Raw genomic sequence first — 22,650 nt, 5'->3', positions numbered from 1 at the left:
GGCGGTGGGCGGGCCCGCCCAGCACTGACAGTTTCCACTCGGCACCTCAGCTGAAAAACAGACTGCCACCCACCATGTTCCCCAAAATTAATCAAAAATTAAAAGTTCTGCCGATATTGATCACATTGCAAGACTAAAACGTCATGTTTTTCGTGTTTTGTAATTCTAAATGCACTATGTAATGTTTTCGAGCCGGAAGTTTGAGCAATGAAAACCTCAAACTTGTTTCACACGTAACTTGCCTCTCTTGCACCATGTGAAGTTTTCTTCGTGAAAATGTGCCCAGACATATTTATTGAAGAACTATAGTACAGTGTAGCAGGCGTACCATCTACAGCAGTACATACAGACGCAGTGTGCTGGTACCATGTACATGTACATGATGTATGTATGTACATGTGGTGTGCACCAAATTTAAATTCAGCTGCCCACCACTAAAAATGTCCTAGCTACAACACTGTAAATGAGTTGGTAAAGGCGCTTTGCAGCTTCGCGCTGGCCTTTTTTCATGCATGACATCTTAGGGTGCCACTGCCGCGTGCGCCTTGAATGAAGGCTACATGTATCAGGTGGCTGGCTTGGATCCCTAATTACCAAAGTGTATTGTTGCCGTTTTATGTATGGATTTTAATTGTAACAAGTTGTGTGTTTTTACTTAATGACATTTTAATTTGTAAGGTTGTATTGTATACTGATTGCTTGTATTGCATTTGCATACAGCTCTTTGTCAAGACCATTTTATCAATCTATCCGTCTACTCACTATATTTACCTTGTTTTTATAAGGACTGGTGATCTCTTACACTTGGCTCCTCCTTCAGTTCTCATATCTAGGGAATATAGTGAAGCAAGTTGACCAAGTTGGGTACGCTCTTTCTTCTTCATTGGCTGAAGTAGCAATCTAGTGGTGAACAAAAAGACACAATTGAGCAAAAAGGCTTTACAAAGTACATGAATGGTAAATATCAACCACAACAATCAAGAAAATGGCACGTCAGAAATAATCAACAGTGACATTGGAGTATTTAGATGCTATTCTCTTAATTCTGAGAGTATTACAGAAATAACTATTTCTCTAGATTGGATGGTACTGGTAGGAACTTGACAAAAAAATTGCTGTAAGATAGAAAGTTTCCGAAAACAACCAATTGTGTACTTTGTCTTACAAGTTTCTTGAAAACAGAAAAGAACAAAAACCAGTGAGCTAAACCCAGCTCAGACTAAAGATGATACACAAACAGACCTGGAATTTTCCAATATTTAGGACAAGCAAACATTTTGAAGGGCACAAAGGCCAAAGAAAGGGCACTTAGACAAAACTAAACAAGAAAAGTCGTGTTACAAACACAAATGCCCTGCAAGCCAGTCCGTTTGACCTACAATCCTGACCATATCACATTGGGCCCCCCTGCCCCATTCAATGTTGGTTCTCATTGTTGCATGATCTTCTTCTGCGTTCCAGTCAACATTGAGCAGGAGGGAGGGGGAGAAAATGTTTATTGTCAGGGGAAGTGGACAGGGGGTGGCCCCAGCATTTTGGCCGGGATTGTCTAAAATTTTGTCAGTGTGATTTTTTATAAAAACATTACGAAATAAGGCTTTTGGACAATCATTGTCTTTCTAAAGCCTGTTTTTGAAATATTGAAAAAGAATAATCATGCTGAAGAAATTTCGGACTATTCTGGCCATATCTCGATGGGCCCCCTGCCCTTAAATGTTGGTTCTCATTGTTGCATGATCTTCTTTTGCGTTCCAGTCAACATTGAGCAGGGGGGTGGGGTGAAAATGTTTATTGTCAGGGGAAGTGGACAGGGGGTGGCCCAAGCATATTGGTTGGGATTGTAGCTAGTCTACAAATAGGAGGTTTTTGTATCCCAAGACCAATAATCCACACAACAGGGCCCAATTTCATGGAGCTGCTTTCATTTCTTCTTTTTTGCTTTTAAAGCAAATGATCTAAAATGTTGCGAGTGCAGTTTGTTTATGGGCTTAAGCTAGCAACCTATCATGAGATACGTTTACGCTTCAGCAATTTTTTTGCTACCTTAAAGGGAAGGTACACATTTCGTAATTACTCAAAACAAATATTAACTTAAAAACTGACTTGATAGTATGAAACATTGTGGGAAACGGCTCCCTCTGAAGTAGCATAGATTTTGAGATAGAGGTAATTTCTCACTAAAATAATAAAAGACTTCTAGCTAGAAGTGTTTTATTCCTATCTGAAAGCACACAAATGAGTCCAACAAGGGTGTTTTTTCTCTCATCATTTTCTCGCAGCTTTGATGACCAATTGAGCTCAAATTTTCACAGGCTTGTTATTTTATGCATATGTTGAGATTCACCAAGTGAGAAGACTGGTCTTTGACAATTATCAATAGTGTCCAGTGCGTGCGACAAAAAACACAATGTCCAAAGATTTACAATAAACTTACACAGTTTGAAGATAATGATAGTAGAAAGCTTCCCTGGAAATATTATGTGCTGAGGTGCTGTAGTTTTTGAGAAATGAGTAAAACAAAGTCATGAAAATAATTTTCGTCTCAGTGATCATGAGACGAAAATTATTTTAGCATGTAAAAGCAGATTTTCGTGGCATTGGTTTACTCATTTTTCAAAAACTACAGCACCTCAGCAAGTACTATTTCAGGGAAGCTTTCTAATATCATTATCTTCAAACGGTGTAAGTTTAATGTAAATCTGTGGACATTATGTTTTGTGTTACAAAAAGTACCCAAATCCTTTAAAGACACTGCCTACTATGGGTAATTTTCAAAGACCCGTCTTCTCACTTGGTGTATTTCAACATATGCATAAAATAACAAACCTGTGAAAATTTGAGCTCGATCGGTCGTCGAAGTTGTGAGATAATAATGAAGCAAAAAACACTCTTGTCACACGAAGTTGTGCGCTTTCAGATGCTTGATTTCAAGACCTCAAATTCTAACTCCTTTCTCAAAAACTACATTACTTCAGAGGGAGCCGTTTCTCACAATGTTTTATACAAGCAACCTCTCCCCATTACTCGATATAAAGAAAAGTTTTATGAGAATAATTATTTTGAGTAATTACCAATAGTGTCCACTGCCTTTAAGCAACTCCATGAATTTGGGTCCTGTTCATATACCAGGTCCTTTTAAAATTATCACTAAGACATCTTTTTTTCTTTTCTTCTAAGAAGAAAAAAAAAGGCATAAAATAAATTTATTTTGCCATAACAACATTGACTATGTGAGATTTCAGACAAAAATATTTCAAGGGATGTTTTCTACTATCATCATCATCAGACCGTGTAAGTTTTATGTAAATCTGTGATCTAAGACAAGTTTTTTTTCTTGCCAATTCTGCAATGTTCTTTTAAATAGTTCATATTCTGTCAAGATTGGGTGCTTGGGATATTTAGCGCCAGAAACATTCTAGAAATAGAGGCCCCAGGTGCTTCTTATAGGCTTTTTATAAACAGGGATCAGGTGCTAAAAAGTACCAGGTTGTTTCTAAGTCTGTTACTTGTCAGGTGAGATTTGTAGACTGTGACCGCAGTTTATTTGCCTTAGATTTGCAGTCCTTTTAGGGTGCAAAAAGCGCACAATGGTCACAGTGAAAAGGGCCTGGCAAAAAGTTGTAATATTGACTCATTTTCAAGAGGCACTCATTATCACTTAAAGGGCAATGGCCTCTGTGAAATTCCATGCCTACACAAAGTACGATGCTATGACATATCTACTTTAAGTAACTTACTCTTTTTCTTGTGGGTTTCTAAGGAATCCAACAATCTTTTCGTTGACAGCTGAAAGAGAAGTTCTCTTTAACCTCTGTATACCAAAACATAAAAAAGATGAACAAACAAAATAATAAATATATAAAAATAACATCTTAAAAGGGCCAATACAACATTAATACAACTAACTGATGACGAACCAAAATGCAAAAACCAAAACAAAAGAAACGGCTATGTGGGTGAGGGGCTGCAAAAGTGGAATGAACCACTATTACCCACAGGTATGCAGCCCCACACGTAGCCTAACAAAGGACAGTGACAGGACGCGACAGACGATGAAAAGTATACAAAACTACAAAAGACGAATACTGTACACTACATTACATAGGCCAAGAGCACATGACCAAAAAGGCAGAGGAAGCACAGACTGTGTAATGGGAATTAACTACTTGAATGGAAGGACATCTTGAGGGCACGCAAGAAAAGGGGGTTGTAACGCCTGGGTCCCTAATCGCTGGAGAAAAAGTATTCCAAAGGCAGGGAAAACTGCGAGAGGGTGAGTGAAACAAAGCTTCGGTGCGAGCAGGCAGGTGACGAAATGTAAGGGATTCTGGATGACAGGAGTTGGTAAAAATTTTCCATGATAGCTTCACATTTACACAATCCAGGTAAGCATTGTATATGAATGAACACAGCAAGAAATCTCTACGTGATGAAAGTGACAACCAGTTAAGCTGGCCCAGCCTATCTTCGTAAGACATCTGACCGCGCCGTCGTTTTCGGGTGTTCCAGATGCTGCTGTTGGGAGGCCATTTTCGCGCCCCAGCACGGGATGCCATATTCGAGGATAGGAAGGACCAAGGATTTATTCAATGTAAAAAAGGCTTTAGTGGAAGCACCACCCGCAACAGCCTGAATAAAACCTAGCAAACGATTGGCACATGACACAATTGCATTAATGTGAGTATTCCAAGTGAGATTAGAGCTGATGGTTATGCCCAAATACTGGATGGAGGAGGTTGAAATTCGGGGGGGGGGGTTGCCCAATGCCCATAGTATAAATAGGAGGATGGAGATTTCTGCTACTGTAAACATGCATAACTTTGGTTTTGACAGGATTGCAAATCATATTGTTGTGTAAAGACCAGTTAGCAAGGCTATTAAGATCTGTCTGCAAGACGATGCTTGTCTGAATCAGAACGGATAACTAGAAAGAGTAGAGCATCGTCTGCAAAAAGAACACATCTAGAATGAACATGAACACTGTCAATAATATAAATATTAAACAAATTGAACAAAATTGGGCCCAAGACACTTCCCTGTAGAACACCAGATGAGACATCCACCCAAGAGCAAGAACTACCCTGAAAAATGACACGCTGCTGACGATTAACCAAGAACAACTTGATCCAATGCCACACGGCACCCCAGTGCCAGTTTCTCAAGCAGGATTCCGTGTGGCATCTCATCAAACGTCTTAGATAAGTCTAAGAAAACAGCATCAACTGGAGGAGGTTTGGATGATCAAGGGTGGAAGCCCACTCGTGCAGAACATTTACAGGTCGAGTAACATAACTTCTACTTTTGGTGAAGCCGTGTTGATTGTTGTTCAGCAAGCCAAACATACTCCTGTGTTCAACCTTTTCCAAAACTTTGCACAATACCGAGGAGAGCACAACTGGCCGATAATTTGTAACAAAAGACTTGTTGCCCTTTTTGAATACAGGAGTTATACAAGAGACCTGCTGAGCAAACTTACTTAGAACCCTGGGAAAGATAGCGTCAGGACCGAGAGACTTGTTGGTAGGGAGACTGCGTATGATGGATGTAATAGTACTCAATGACACAGAGAGCTCAGATAATTGTGGAATGGGCAGTGAACATGGTAGTGAATTCTCATGTACAAAGCAAAGGGGGATAAAATCTGATGAGAAATAATCATTAAATGCAGCAAAAATGACATCAGGCTGGGTGAGCCTAATTTCATTGTGGTTGCATACAGGTGGTGGGGTTGATTGTCTTCGACTACGAACAAAAGACCAGAATCTACGTCTATTATCATTAGAAGAAAACATATCATTAACAAATTTTCAGTAAGCTTCTGTGTGAGATATTTAACATTGTTATGAACAGCCTTACATGTATATAAATGCCAGTCAAATAACAGCCCGGATCTATGGGCGCGGGAGAATAGTTTGTGTTTCTTATTTATGAGTATTTTAAAGTTCTGGTGTGATCCACATTAACCGTCGCCTTGACGTTGTAGGAATTGAGTCACATATGGCAGCGTTGAGTAGGTCGGTGAAGATTTCTGCAGATGAGTTGATGTTGTTAGGGTCCATAAATGCAGACCAAGGGATGAGATGAATTAACTTCCAAGATGATCAAAGTCCCTACGGTGAAACTGCAGAAAAGAGCAAAGAATGGCTGGACAAGGAGGGGATATGCTTGACCGAAATGCAAAGTGTACTGCAAAATGGTCGGTTTCCACTGGACTGGGGGCAGTGGAAACGGAAGCGCATCTATGAGGACGATTTGAGAAAACCAAGTCAATGATGGAAGCAGCAGTGGGATTGTCGAAGTGGACGTGCGCTACTGATATGACAAGCTGCTCCAGGCCAAACTCAACAGCAATATGAAATAGTGGGGATCAATTAGGACTAGATTGATTAATGAGGTTGGCGTCTACATTAAAGTCACCCAAGACGATACCCCCATCAAAGTCATTCATACTCACAGTTTGAAATGCCTCTCTGAGTTTTACCCAGTAGGATGCGTTAGATGATGGAGGGCGAAAGCGAATACCAACTAGCCAGGATTCAGTAGAAAACTTATCTGACATCCACATCAGTTCAATGTCATCATGTTCAAGATGTTCAAGCCTACATGGTGACAAGAACCCATTGATAGTTGCAAGTACACCACCTCCACTGCGTCCATGACAACCACATCCACATCAGTTCAATGTCATCATGTTCAAGATGTTCAAGCCTACATGGCGACAAGGACCCATTGATAGTAGCAAGTACACCACCTCCACGGCGTCCATGACAACGATCTTGCCGATGGATGACGTAATCTTCAGGCACAACCTCCATTTTTTGTCTTCTAATGTTTCTGTTCAGTCCATTTGCATTTCATTTGCCATACTTCGAACTGTTAAACATTTGTTTCTGTCATCAACAGCATAACATCAACATGAATACATTTTTGTTTTATACATGTATGTCTCATTTTCCACACAGTGTTCCTTATTTACCAGTGTGTTTTGTGAAAAAATGTTTTGAATAATTTAATGAACAGGAAAATAAAAACAGACAGCAAGACCACCTGACATTATGCAACCATGATCATTGAAGGTAATTGTCATACCAGGTTTTAAGATATTTATCCTTATTGACCCAATTCACCTGATGTCATCATCTATATTATAAAAGTGCTTAAATCGCATGGGCGCCGCCATTGTTGTTTTCCCGTTAAGTGGGAATTTGCTAAAACGATGCGTCCTGGGGTCAATTTCGGGGTGTACCTGTGGGTTGGGGACATGTGTTGTTTGTGATGTCACAGTCACAGCGGGAGCGTCCAGTAACTTCGCGCGTACAGTGAATAACAATGCAGTGGGGGGGGGGGGCACGACGACAGGACGAAGGCTGGTGGTGTGGGGGGTTATTAGAGCACGTTGTGTGGGACAGGGGGAAGGAAGGGGCCGCTGTGTGGTACGTCTGTTAGAAGGGGTGGGGGAACGGCAAAGAATAAAGGGAACATAGTAAAAGGGCTGAGAAAATAATACGGAAAGGAAGAAAAAAAGGGACTAATGATGACATTGGACAGGGAAAAATAAACTGCACAGAGAAAAAATACACGAAACGGAGATCGAACCACCTGACTGGCGGGACCCGCGCGGAATTGGGAAAGTTATGGGCCGGCAAAAAGTGCAAAGAACAATTCACGGTCGGGGTGACGGGAAGGAGGCACGGGTTAGATTTGGGACGGGGACAGGAGGAAGGGGCACAAAGTGGTACGTCTGTGGAATGGGGGACGGGGGAACGGCACAAATAAAATGACGGGGGAAATGAACAGGGCTTATGCCCACCAAAAATGGTGAGCGTGGCACAGTCGCTGCAGGCAAGGGGTCAATAAGTTTTGAAATCTTTAATGCAATATTATGTAGATTTTGTCTGCATCCCCTTCAACCGTAAACCACTTGGTCTGAAATTATTATTTTATTTTAGACCATGGTTAGGAAATTTATTTTTTAAACTATATATCAAATGAAGTATTTTCCCCCTAAATATAAATGTCAACATTATCTGTTTCAGCAATTCCTTTTTGATATATTAACTTGCGGCATTCTTTTGTTCCCTTACCTTTGTTTTGTGTATCCTTGGTCTACATCCCCTTATTTGGCCTTCATCTCCATTCTGGAGACATCGCAACCGTGACTGTAAATCTGTAACATCATAACAAATGTACAAATTATCCAACAGTAATCCATTCATTTTTTAAATCGTGTATAAATCCGTTTAACCAGAAATGTTTTCTCAAGGTCTTCCTTGAACCTCAGCATGCATGCATGCATCGACACTGCGCTATCAGACCCTATTGTTCTGAATTATTCTGGCCACAGGGGTCGGTACTAAGCTCGCAGTGGTTTTCGCTGAACACCTTACCGATTCGTGACATCATCCTGAAGTTTAGCCTGAACTACCATGTATAGGCAGACGACACTCAGCTATACATCACGTTTAAATCATCTCAAGAAAACGCAAGTGCATCTATTGCAAGACTTGAGAAATGCATCCAAGAGATTTGACATTGGATGCATTTATCAAAACTTCCTGAAATTGAGTGATAATAATTATATTGTATTGCTTCTGCTTAAACTGTTCTGCCATCTTGTCGCCAATATTATTAACTTGCTTTATTTCCTCCATGTCTTATGTTTGTGTGTCCTTTTGTTTGCATGTATGTCTATTTGTTTGATTTCTTTGTCTGTCTGGCTGTTTTATACAAGCTTCTGCTCATCAAAACAGCCCCATACTCTAAATATTAAATTTATGTTTACTGTTCTTCACAGTACACGTAATTGTCAATATTTTTCACGGAAGTATGGAAAGAAGTGTGTATTAAGCTTGGGCGATATCGCGATATTATCAAATATCGCGATATTAATTTGGAAACGATTTCAATATCAGATGGATTTGGTTTAATCGAAACATCGATATATCGCGATATATCGCGATATCGATTAAATATCGTGATGTATTTGCTAGCTGAGACATCTTGCACCCCATAGGTTTGGAGTAAAACCAGAAGAATAGGTCATTAGAACACCTCTCTTATGCCATGACTGTCTCTTCTACAACTTTCACTTGGAGTTTGAAGACTGATGATGTCAAATTTAATTAATCGCGATTATATCGAATATCGCGATATATTGTCGGCGATATATTGTGAATAAAATAAATCGATATCGCCCAAGCTTAGTGTGTATTTGAATTGAATTAAATGATAAGACAGAGTTCCTTTTTTTCGGGTCATGTCAACAGTTAACAAAGGTTTCAGTGCCATACATTTTCATCGGTGAAGTTCGGTTCCCTCATTGCAAGCTTGGAAAAGTGTGTTTTTGCAACTCATCAACAAAATAATTTGTCTATCATCATTTGACATCAGGAATGTTGGTAAGACACACAAGTACTTGGACAAGAGTTCCACTGAAAGGTCATTCAGGCATACAAATTTGTTTCTTCTTGAAAATGGCAATGCCCTTCTCTACAGTCTTCCTAACGATTTGTTTGCCTGTCTTCAATGCCTCCAAAACACTGTTCTATCACCTCTATTCTGAAACAACTACACTGCTCCCTATCTCTCAAAAAATCATCTTCATCTGATGCTCAATGTCCACAAAGTACTTAACCGTAAAGCTCCCGACTATATCTCAGAACTACTTCAAGTTTACACTCCATCAAGGAATCTTGGATCCAGTGCCATTAATCTCCTCAATAAAACCCAACTCTCGACATGACTTCTGGGGTGACAGCTCTATTTCTTTGACTGGAACTCTCCACCAATTAATCTTAGATCTTGTCTTTGTACCACAAAAATTTAAAAAAAAACTTTTTAAAATTTATCTTATGTCACAGTATTTCAAGGACTAATTTAGTGGTGTCTGTTTTTCTTTTGTTTTGTTTTTGTTTTTACCGCACCTTGATCTTCCAGCAGGGTGTGCGCATTACAAGTTTTTATCATTATTATACAGCAATCTGTTTGCACCATTAACATTCCAGAGCAGAGATCACACTTTTATATAACGTATAAAGTTGTCCCTAGGTAAAACCACCATAGTTATATTATAGTCTTTGTACCCATTGCTAATTACAGGATTTTAACTGAACTGTTATCACTGGGGAAGCTCAGTGGTCAAATTGTTAAGACATACTGTAGCATGCTAGGGTTAACCAATCCACATTTTATCCCATGTTCCCAATCCCACCATCAAAAGCTCTAAAATGGTTGATTAATACCATATTGAATTTCTCCTACAGGATACAAAAGGCACCGACTACACATTGCTTATAATCAAACATCAAGTAAAAGGTAAAAACCTAAACAATATTGCAAGAATCACATTTTCTGACCACTATAACTGAAGCAGATCTTGTTTGGACTTTCCTGGACATGGTTGTCTTTGCTTTGTAATGAATCAATCATATTTCAAGCAAATAGAGGTGGAAGTGTAATGGTACTGAGGGACTTGGAAAACACATGTAGCATCATTGATCTACTTACTTCTCTGAGAATTTCTTGACAGTAATGGGAATGTGCCATTCAGGATTTGACTGAACCTCTCATCATCTTTACGAAACGTGGATTTCTTTTCCCACCATGGAATGATTCCAGGATTGGCAGCCATTGATTCTGGTTCATGAAAGAAATCACTCTGTTCATCATCACCTGCATAAGAATAATATCCAATCTCGTTATTTCATTACCAAAGCCTTTCCAATCTCAATGCAAGTTTGTTAACAAATAAACGCTGGCAAGTCTAGAAGTACAATTTGTGTGGCCTTTCTGGTAATAAGGTTTAATAGTAATACTGAGAAAAGTGACCCTTTTATTGGACGTTGAAACCAGATGGTGTCCAAAAATGTATTCAGAAATGAGGCTGAAAGATACATGTACCATACATTTACATGTGTTAAGTGTTTTTAATCCAAGTTGCTCAAGATTCAAACAAGTTAAACAATGTCATGCTATGGTGAACTTAAAAAGGGGTCTCTGAAGCTGATCAAAAATTGCTTTGAAAACGTTGTACATGTAGATTTTCATCCAACCTTACCTTCCCTTCCTTCATCATTGGTATATAATGCTCCTTCATCACTGCTTAACAGACTGCTGGTGCTGGAATCACTGCAAAACAAACATAGATTCAAAACATTGTTGTTTGTTCAAACCTTGAGTATTATTCTTTTGAAGTATGTCATTATCAGATGGCACCCTCGGCTTCGCCTTGGATGCCATTTTCCCCCTCGGGTGTACAAAACCCAACATTTGTTTTGTTATACCATGGTAACATTATTATTCCTCTTCTCAAAGTGCTGTTGTCATCTTCAAACATAATTAAGAGGGAGTAGCATAGTTTAATAAGGAGACGAAAAGTTGTTCAAATTAATAATAAAAAAAAATTCTTCACTGTAAAAGATGCATCGGGGGTAAAGAATATTAATTTTGATTTTTTTAGCCATACACCAATGTGGGTTAGCACTGTATACTCAGAGTACTTTTCTCTGTTTCCTCAAACACGCTTGGGTTTTGTACACAGCGCTGAAAATCGACCAAAGGTGTGGGAATGATCAAGGTGATGTACACCTGGGGTACCGGTTTTAACATCACAGATGTGCTATGCAGCCATGTTACATGCGATTTTTGAATCACATCACGTGACAATGAAACTTGACCATTTGTAACCGATGTATAACAATCGGTTTTGGATCCTACAACAATCTATGAAAAATCCTCACATGTCATGTAAGGGCAATTCCATTGTGCCTTCATCCTGACCTTTTCCTGACTATCAAAACCCGCAATAAAGAAACACACCTTTGTGCACACCTTTCTGCTTATTATTGTGAATAAACACCCCGTGCATAGACCAAGGACCATGGATTAGCGAGAGCACAAGCATGACAAGAAACAACTTTTCAAGGATGCATTTAGCCTTGATTCAAGGCTGTTAGCGTAGTGTGCCCCGGCACGCAGTGTATACACGAACCAGTGTATACACGAACAATGTATACATTGTTTGTGTTGAACATTGTACAGCGAGAACAGTATAACGTAGTCATGAGTACGGTCGTGTCTTCAACCTCATGCGTGTGGCTCAAACAACAGCCTTGATGGGTTTGTAACATTTTATTGTAAATCCGATAAAAGGGCATGTATGATGTGGGCGTGTCATTCTGAACATTGGCCAATCACAGTCGCAACTGAGAATGGCGTATTACTGCTAGCAATCATGCCACGTCCATGTGTGTGTACGCTGTACGCTAGCTGTATGTATCCATGTACTGGACACGTGCTTATTAGCAGTGTCGGGCAAGCGTGGTGTATGTTAGCTATGATGTAAGGGGTCTGAATGCGTTGCCGGATGGTATACGGCTACGTGTGTTGGACAAGCCTCGCTCAGTCGGTACGGTGTTGAACTTCGAAGAGAGGAGGGGTTCCTTGGCCCGTTGTCTTGCGTTTCATTATAACACGAGGACTAGCATCATAAGTACAATGAAGCTGGTAGATTTGTCCCTGAACTATAAGTGTAACGTTGTAGTGTAGTAGTAAGGCAAGAGTTAGTTTAATTAAACTGATCTTTTCTTGTACTTGTTGTTCAGCCACACGCCATCTTCTACCGTCTGGTATGTTTTCGACCAACACATATTTTCGATCCCCAACTTTGATCTACCGCGAGAAACGTAATGAAGAATATGTCTCCATTAAAGACAAATATAAACAGCTGGGTTTCTTATCTCATGAAACCAAACATGGCTGGTCTGAAATGGGGAAAACAGAATGTTATTAAGTGTTTGTGCTTCAAGGGGATGGGGTGTGTTGGTTCTGTCAAAATGCCCAACATAAAAGAAATCTAACCAAGTACACCTGTAGCCTGGGGCTGAAACAGGGTTACTCCTTCACAGTCCGTAAGAATGTTGGCATGGGTATCATCCATTAAGAGCCTGGTTGGTAGAGCAGAATGAAATACCTTTCCAACTTTTTATGAAGCAACTATGGTTGGTGTGTGCGCAACTGAAATACCTTATGAACCCAACTTTTTATGAAGCAACTATGGTTAAAGTGTGTGAGCAATTGGAGCAATGCGGAACAGTTGACAGCATACACCATAAATAGAAGGCTGAGTATGTTTTACTGTCAAACATTGCTGATGAGGCACAGAAAATGTGCCAGAGTGATTGTAAATTTATCAATCTGAAATATCTTGTTTTGCCATTTTACTAAATGAGTTATAACATGAAATACTTTACAATGGTATGGGAAAGTACGAAATACGTAGGGATTCCACACTAGCTGTGGGAATACCAGCGAAACAAATTACCAATAATGTGTGAAAGATTGTATCAAAATTTGACCAATGTCCATGGGCAAGACAACTAGCTGCCAAAACCAACGACTTTGCGCTTATAGTGTCAAAAGAGCTTAAGACGTATCAAAGAGGCCATCTCAAGACACAACTGAGTTTTACAGCATCTACATGTATTAGCAACATCTGGTGCTACTGTCCAACATGTTCTAACCAGGCAAAAAGCAGCCAAACCTTACCCTTCAGTACCATTCATCTCAGGATCCCTTAGTTACCAACCATGAGTCTTTTACTCAATCTCCAGAAGATGACAAGCCCACTGGTCAAGAAACAAAACAGCTTTTCAGAAAATTCAGATGTTCCACAGCGTCACAGCAATCTTGAATTTTTAACAGATTTCAACATCAAGTCAAGCAGATCATTCAGAAAATAGCCTTTTTGATTCCTGAGTTCTCTATGAAGCAAATCTTCATGGAACTGCCCATCTACATTAGGAGTATTGAAAAAAAGATACACACCTGTCCTTAGAATTAATAGCATCCATTGTGACGTCACTCTCATTACTAGCGCATTCCATTTCTCGTCCAATTGTCTTTTCACTGGCTCCATCACTGCCTGACAGCTTACGTCCAGTGCCAGAACTGTCAGGCAGTGAAACTGGACTTTCTGTAGAAACACGTCTAGGTAAGCTGTTATCGGAATAGACAGCAAGATCAGAGAAGCAGGGGCTTTGTGGGTTGGAGTCAGATCTGCTCTGCTTCTTGTTCTTTCCACTCATGTCCTTTCTCTTTAGCTTCATGCTAAGAATGTCAAAACCTACATCTCCATCAACCTGAGGTGCATTTTCCAAGTTGTCTGATGACAAGTTCTTTTTAGAGCGCTTGAGTTTGTGCCTCTTGTGGCTTACTTCTGGTTCAAAGTCAGCACTACATGAAAATTCAAGTTTTGAAGCGGGGCAGGCTCTGGATGAGCTACATGAACAGGTTGGGTCATCAACAACCATTCTCTTGAACCTTTTTTTGCGTCGCAGAGGCTGTTTTGGAAGGCTGTGGTTTTCAGTGACAGAATCAGATTCACCGTACAAGTTACTTGAAGATGTAACATTTAGTGAGGACAACCTTCTCATCATGAGAGTATCTTCTGAAGGGGAGTCACTCTGTTGGGCAGCAATGTTCTCCATGTAATCTTTTTGTGCCTCATCTAGACTGGTGTCTGATCCATCACTGAGCTTTACAGTGTGATCCCACACAGGGTTTGGATCCATTCGACGCTTACGGCCACGGCGTTTACGTGATTGACGCTTGATATGCTTTGGGCTGTTCATGGCTGATGTTTGACAGTCGTTGTCCACTTCTCCAAAAGGTGATGGTTCTTTTAGTGCTCCTGCCAAAGCATAGGCCAAATGCTCCATGTCAAACTGCATTCAGCTGCAAAGATTAAAAGGTCTCTTAATTGCTTTGTGAACTATGCGCTATCTATAATAACAATTATTTCTTTACATAAAAAAGAGAACTCTTACACACTAACTATACAAAGTTGTAGGTCTATAATGCCAAAGTGCAATGGTAAATTTACAGTTTAAAATCATACTTCTGAACATTCAACATAAACTATAAGATAAGTGCAATTCCGAAAGTCTGGAACCGGTTTCAATTATATAAAAAGAAATGGCACAAACTTATGTAAAGAAGAAACAACAAAGCAAAAAGGTTCTTTTTTGATAGTTAATGCGCTTCACTCATTAGCTGACTCATTGACAATGTGGCTAGCTCATTTTTATTGCAAGATTCTTTTTTTAAAGGCGGTGGACACTTTTGGTAATTAATTACTCAAAATAATTATCAGCATAAAACCTCACTTAGTAACGAGTACTGGGGGGAGGTTGATAGTATAAAACATTATGAGGAACAGCTCCCTCTGAAGAGACGTAGTTTTCGAGAAAAAAAGTATTTTTCCACGAATTTGATTTTGAGACCTCAGATTTAGAGTTTGATGTCTTGACTTCAACCATCTAAAAGCACACAACTTCGTGTGACAAGGGTGTTTTTTCTTTCATTATTATCTCGCAACTTTGACGACCAATCAAGCTCAAATTTTCACAGGTTTGTTATTATATGCATGTTGAGATACACCAAGTAAGAAGACTGGTCTTTGACAATTACCAATAGTGTCCAGTGTCTTTAAAGCTCTCACGCCTCCTTCTCATAGTCAGAGAGCACAATCCTGCCCTCTGATAAACTTCAAAGAACCTTCATATAGATGGCATTTAAAGGAACACGTTGCCTTGCATCGGTTGAGTTGGTCTTTAAAAAGCGTTTGTAACCAACTGTTATAAAATGCATGGTTAGAAAGATGTTTTAAAAGTAGAATATAATTATCCACACAAGTATTACTCAAAATTGCGTGGTTTTCCTTTTACCTCATCAACAAACACGGTCGGCCATTTATGGGAGTCAAAATTTTGGTTACAGCTCGATAGTCCGAAGGTTCGATTGTCTGAATTGACAATAAGGTCCGATAGTCCATTGTCGATTCGAATCGATTGTCGATTCGGACTATTGGAACCTTATCTTCAATTCAGACTACCGAACCTTCGGAACAGTGAACCTTCAGATCAATGAACCTTCGGACTAATGAACCTTTGGACTATCGCATCAAATGTTCGGAATAACAAACCCTATTTCATTTTCGGACTAATGAACCCCGTGTTATGGGAAATGTGTGCGTTCGGACTATCGAACCTTCGGACTATTGAACCTCCGAATAACCGACCTTCGGACTGTCGGGCAGACACCAACATTTTGACTCCCGTAAATGGCCGACCGTGTTAGTTCACAAAGTAAAAGGAAAACCACGCAATTTTCTCATAGTGACTAATCGGGAAAAAGTGCATTCCGAGTAAATCCATTTTGAATTGAAGTTTTGACGTATGTTCATCCGTTGCTTTGGTATCTTTCTATCTTACATTATCACTTGCAAAATGGATGGTATGTTTCTAAGAATTTACAGAATTTACCCTTGGCCACACAGAGTGCAGTGAGGCTAAAGCTAGCATATAAATAAATAGATGATTTGACTACGGCACCAACCGATAACTTAATTATAACTTTAAAAAAGATGGGGGAAAACAAAACAGCCAGTCGATTTAGTTTTTAGAAGCAATCTACCCTGACCAGGTTACGTACTTACATACTTACATGTATACCCAGGCCAGATGGGGTTATGAACATCATGGCCATGGACTGGAGGTAGTAGACGTCACGTTGAACTAATACAATAATCACTAAATTCATGAATTTAAAGGGACACACCGGCCGAATTGGGCTATTTGGGCTACAAAATAGACTAAGAAATGAATTCAACGGTCTTCCAGGAATGAAGAAGAACAGTCCCTAAAAAAAATCATCAAATTTTGCCGTTTTTTAGCATTTTAAAATAAAAACGAAGGTCGCGTGATTGTTCTAACCAAAAAATGGTACAAACAATCACGTGACCTTGCGGGCTTATTTTTTCTTCCAGCCTTTAAAAAGTAACTTACCAAACCAAATTTTAATCTTTTTTTTCACAAATTTATTAACGAGTAATTGACGAAAAAGATCATGTATTCAAATTACCGCTACAAAATGTAAATAATGGTGAAAAACCTAACGTAAGATTCGCATTCAAAGAGTCCGTGTAACAGAAGCTTGTTATATGGCCCCACGGCGTGGAACAAACGGAACGTAAGCCTCGGGGCATATCACGTACCGCACATGCCGTGTCTCGTGGGGGGCTGGAGGTGTGATCCCGGGCACTATGAACTCCCAGCTTGCGGGTCTCGCCGTGAGCTTGGGAGTACATGTTTGTCATCAAGGGTTTTGTCAGTCGGTACGCCTCGTTTCGAATCCGTTATTTCTTATGATCGCAACGTTCCAATATTATGCTCTGTTTTGTTTCATGGCTCCTAATTTCTTTTTGATAGGAGTTTTCAGGTAACAATAAAAACAGATTGATGATGTCAAAACGTAGAAAAACCGCATTTTATTATTGACAGTGTTATTGTGTGAGTAGCTTTAAAAATGTTTTATGAAGAAGAAAAAAAAGATAAGCAAAAACGGAGCCCCCGATCGAAAAAAGAACAGGGAATAATAATTTTGTATAAAGGTTGAAAAAAAAAATGATAAAAAAAAAAGCATAACTTTGTCAAAAAAATATTTTTTAATACTGTGAATGAAGTGTTATTTTTGAGATTGTTGAGGTATTATTTGGTTACATTCCAAGCTACGCAGCTACTCAGCTACGCTTACGTTCCTTCAAGTTATGCTATAATATCAAAAGGTATGTTTTCAAGCCCGAGTCAATTGAGCTATGCTTATGTTCCATATGCAGCTACGTTTACGTTCCAAGATATCCAGCTCTGCTTCTTCCAAGATATGACGTTCCAAGCTACGCTTACGTTCCAAGTTTTTGCTTACGTTCCTTCTCAGGTTACGCTATTAATTACAAAAGGTACGCTTTCAATTTTGAGTCAAGTTACGCTTACGTTCCATACACAGCTACGTTTACGTTCCAGGATACCCAATACATTCTCACAAGGACGCTTTTGAATCCCTCATGAATCCCTCATGGATTTGTTGTAACTGCGGAATGCCATCGTTGTTAAGTAACTCCTCATTTGTGTTCCTTTCTAATTTTTTTGACGCTTTACAAGACTCCTCTGATATTGGTGCTCCAATCCTGAGTTCCTCCCCTTCCAAACTTACTCCCCGCCACCGGAATAATTCTCAAACCACTCTTCAAAACACTCGGGATCGCCAAAAACAGCACAAACAACCTCCCAAAAATAACATCAAAATCACCATTGTGAACTGCAACAGCCTAAAAAACAAACACATTATCCTCAAGAGTACCATCGAATGTGAGAAGTCAGATATCGTTACCGAGTCACACCTTGATGACTCAATCTCGGACAGTGAAATTGTATCTTCAGGTTTCTCCATCTTCAGAAAGGATCGTAACCTCCGAGGAGGGGGGGGGGGGGTTGTTTATTATGATTAGGGAAAACCTGCTTCCTTTTAAATGTGACTTTTTAGACACTGACACCGAAATTGTTGTGGATTCACATTTGCATCCGTGGTCATAAACCACTTCTTATTGGATCCTTTCACCGCCCACCAAAGACAGACATACTGAATCTTCACCAACTCAACGACTTTCTCGACAGAGTAAAGCAAAAATACAAAACTGCTGTCATCGTTTTGGGAGGTGATTTTAACCTCCCAGATATTGACTGGCCATCATCATCAGTCCAACCGGGTGCATGTGATTCAGCGAAATGTTCCTTACTGCTTAAAATCTGCAATGACCATGACCTGGAACAACAAGTCCGGAGCCCGACGCGAATTAGCGGCCCTACAAGAAACATTCTTGATCTCGCCCTCACGTCGCATCCCAGCTTGATTACCCACTGTTCAGTAATAGCAGGCATTAGCGACCACGAGGCTGTCTCACTTGGAATGAACTTAAAAGCAAAAATCAACAAAAAGAAACCTCGCAAAATATTTCTTTTTAGCAAAGGTGACCACAGCAATTTTCAACTTGGACATGGCCACCTTTAGTCAACAGTTTTTTCTGTGGGGACCCGCTTACCAGATCAGTTGAGGAAAACTGGGACCTACTAAAAACTAACATTCTTAACACTATGGACAAGCACATACCATCTAAATATACTAGCTCTCGTCACAACTTACCATGGATTAGCCAACACATCAGGCGTTTGATCAAGAAAAAACAACGACTCTTCAACCAAGCGAAAGCTTACAATAGAGAAAGGAGCTGGATTAAATTCCGCGACTTTAGGAAATATGTCCAGGGCAAAATCCAAGATGCCTACTGGAAGTATACTAACATGACTAATAAACTTATCTCTGATCCAAGTGACAAAAACCATCTAAACGCAACGACTCAGTAGGGATCTCTACTCTTAAAACAGGCGACAATATTGCCACTAGCAGTAAGGACAAGGCTAACATTCTTAAAGGCAGTGGACACTATTGGTAATTGTCGAAGACTTGCCTTCATAGTTGGTGTATCTCAACATATAAAATAACAAACCTGTGAAAATTTGAGCTCAATCGGTCATCGAACTGGCGAGATATGAATAAAGGAAAAACACCCTTGTCACACGAAGGTGTGTGCGTTTAGACGGTTGATTTCGAGACCTCAAGTTCTAAATCTGAGGTCTCGAAATCAAATTCGTGGAAAATTACTTCTTTCTCGAAAACTATGGAACTTCAGAGGGTGCCGTTTTTCACAATGTTTTATACAATCAACCTCTCCCTATTACTTGTCACCAGCAAAGATTTTATGCTAATAATTATTTTGAGTAATTACCAAGTGTCCACTGCCTTCAACGCTCAATTTCAATCAGTTTTTACAGTAGACGACACTACTCCATCAGTTACTTCAAGAGGGGTTTATCCAGATATCGGAAACTTGGTCATCTCTACTGATTCTCAAACTTTTGCTGACACTTGATGTTAGTAAAGCTACCGGTCCAGATAACCTTCCTGCTAGAATCCACAAACATCACGCCAGAGTTATAGCACCCATCCTTGCTAAAATTTTCGAACAATCGCTGAACACAGGCGAAGTACCACAGGACTGGCTAATCGGTAATGTATCCCCAATCTTCAAAAAAGGGGATCGTTCTAAACCATCTAATTACCGGCCCATCTCAATTACATCTATATGCTCTAAAATTCTTGGTCACATCATCTTCAGCCACATCATGGACCACTATGACGTCGACAATAATAATAATAATAATAATAATAATAATAATAATAACCTTACTTATAAAGCGCTTTTTACAAAAGCGATACAAAGCGCTAACGAAATACAATAGCAACAAAACAAAAGATAAACTACATGCTTTACAGACAAAACAATGCAATTAACAATGATACAATCTCAGGGGTCGAAATTAAGTGTATTTCCATGGTAGTCAGCAGGGCTAGTGACCAACAATTTTTAGCAGCCCTGATTAGATTTTGGTAGCCCGAAAGACACATTATGTCTCGCGAGGCGGCTCAAACTTTACAATACACCAATAACATAGTTCTTTATTGTTTGTGATGATGATTTTGGCATTATTTTTCCACTAGCCCTTCGGGCTATCAAACTGGAAAAATCAGTAGCCCGGCCGTAACTCTGGTAGTCCCGGGCTAGCGGGCTAGTGGCAATTTCGACCCCTGAATCTAGAGTAACTTAGGATAGAGGTGGGTTTTTATCTGGGATTTGAAGGAACTCAGGGAATTGGCTAAACGAACAGATTGAGGGAGACGATTCCAGCATTTTGGCCCAGTTGCAGCAAAAGCTTTAGATCCTACATTGGTACGTGATCGTGGGGCATTCAATACAACAGCTGAAGTGGATCTTAAATTATACAGAGACTGGCGGGTGTGGAGAAGGTTGCCCAGATAAGTTGGAGCTTGGTTAGAGAGTGACTTATATGTGAGTACTGCGTTCTTATATTCAGTCCGTTGCAAAACTGGTAGCCAATGCAGGGTCTGGATGAGAGGTGATGTATGCGTGTATTTCGGTTTCTTGTAGATAAGACGGGCGGCTTGATTTTGAAGGAGCTGTAGTGAGTGCAAGTTCTTTGTTGATGTTCCATAGAGAAGGCTATTGCAATAGTCCAACCTTGAAAGAACTAGTGCTCGAATTGCTGCATGTGTACAACTAGCATCAAGGTACTTCCTGATCAAAGTCAGGTTACGGAGGTGAAATTTAACAGTTCTTGAAATATTTGCCACCTGAGCATCATGAAGAAGACGAACATCAAAGATGACACCAAGGATCCGAAGGGATTGTGAGGGTTCAAGAACAACATCACCAAGTGTCAACTTGACATCAGTGAGCTTCCGATGATGTGTATGCGATGCGACTACCAGGAATTTGGTTTTGTCTTGGTTGAGTTTAAGTTTATTGACAGTCATCCAGGTTTGAATGTCTCTGACCACATGTATCAGCTTGGAGAGTGCACCTTGGATAGAGTACAATACCATCTTGAATCCCGCTCAACACGGCTTACGTCCTGGGCATTCATGCGAAACACAACTCCTCGTGACAGTTAATGACCTAGCTCTTGCCATAGATCATCGTAAACAAATTGATGCCATCATATTGGACTTTTCTAAGGCCTTCGACAAGGTCTCTCACAAAAAACTAATTTCCAAACTTCATCACTACGGCATTCGTAAGAACCTCCTACATTGGCTGCAAACCTTCTGAACAAACAGATCCCAGCGAGTTGTCGTGGATGGGGAAGCCTCTGACTGGTGCCATGTAAGCTCAGGAATTTCTCAGGGTACAGTTATCGGTCCCCTCCTCTTCCTTACTTTCATAAATGACCTCCCCGACTCAATTCAATCTAACATCCGCCTCTTCGCAGATGACTGTTTGATTTACAGATCAATCTCCAAAGCAGAAGACCAAACCATTCTCCAAAGAGATCTTAACAGTTTAAAATCCTGGGCTGATTTATAAGTGGAATATGCAATTTAATTTTGAGAAATGTCACAGCATGACCATATCCCTGCTCCATAACAATATACAGTCATCTTACCTTCTAGGAGATAAGTCTTTATCAGCAGTCACAGAACATCCTTACCTGGGTCTCCTCCTGTCTCATAAACTATCCTAGAACAACCACATCAACAAAATCAACAATAGTGCAAATAAAATCTTAGGCATCGTTCGACGCAACTTAAAACACTGTTCTAGGGACCTCAAGGAACGTGCATACACAGCATTGGTACGCCCACACTTGGAATATTGCAGTTGTGTATTGGACCCACACACAATATCAAATATCAACAAAATAGATGCCATTCAGAGACGAGCAGCCAGATATGTTCTCAATAAATACCATCCTATGGAAAGTGTCTCATCTATGATCATTCAAGGAGCTTAATTAGCAGTCACTGGAAACCCGTAGGAGAAATGCCAGTCTTACAAACCAACTACCATCCATAAATCCAATCAATTTTCTGACTCTTGTTCCCTCCGGTATATCAACACGCAGTTACCATCAACTGAAATATTATCTCTTTTCTCCCCGCACCAACATCTACAAAAACTTTTTTTCTCCCAAGAATTACCCCTGCATGGAACAATCTTCCACTGCCTGTTGTCAATGCCCCGCTCTCCCAGTTCAAATCCACTCTTAATCTACCCTAGTTGCTTCATCGGTCAAACGCGTGCGTAATCTTGGCGTGATATCCCATCATGGGACCTTGCCGAGTAGTGAAGTAGAAGGAATTCTTAATTTACTTGTCACTGTCCCATCATATTCTGGGTTA

At 40.0% G+C, this 22,650-nt stretch overlaps 2 protein-coding genes across 3 annotated transcripts in view; both read right to left on the bottom strand.

Annotated features, from left to right (window-relative positions):
* Positions 1–22,650, bottom strand: part of LOC139944732 (G patch domain-containing protein 2-like) — a 36,163-nt gene that overhangs the window by 10,457 nt on the left and 3,056 nt on the right. Inside the window, exons 1-7 of one of the 2 annotated variants that reach the window (XM_071941801.1) lie at positions 21,915–21,988; positions 13,825–14,733; positions 11,057–11,127; positions 10,507–10,671; positions 8,085–8,167; positions 3,738–3,811; positions 772–900 (exon numbers count right to left, since the gene is read on the bottom strand). In XM_071941801.1, the coding sequence (XP_071797902.1) occupies positions 772–900; positions 3,738–3,811; positions 8,085–8,167; positions 10,507–10,671; positions 11,057–11,127; positions 13,825–14,729 (1,427 nt within the window). In that variant the 5' untranslated portion in view covers positions 14,730–14,733; positions 21,915–21,988. Of the gene's footprint in view, positions 1–771; positions 901–3,737; positions 3,812–8,084; positions 8,168–10,506; positions 10,672–11,056; positions 11,128–13,824; positions 14,734–21,914; positions 21,989–22,650 lie in introns of those variants that run through there. The other variant, XM_071941793.1, reaches the window with a different exon arrangement.
* On the bottom strand, positions 20,545–21,354 carry LOC139942631 (uncharacterized). Its single transcript, XM_071939474.1, has one exon. It carries the CDS (start codon positions 21,352–21,354, stop codon positions 20,545–20,547), a length of 810 nt encoding a protein of 269 aa, XP_071795575.1.

This window comes from Asterias amurensis, chromosome 1, assembly GCF_032118995.1.
Source record: "Asterias amurensis chromosome 1, ASM3211899v1".
NCBI classification, from domain to species: domain Eukaryota; kingdom Metazoa; phylum Echinodermata; class Asteroidea; order Forcipulatida; family Asteriidae; genus Asterias; species Asterias amurensis.
This window is presented reverse-complemented; position numbering and strand designations above follow the sequence as displayed.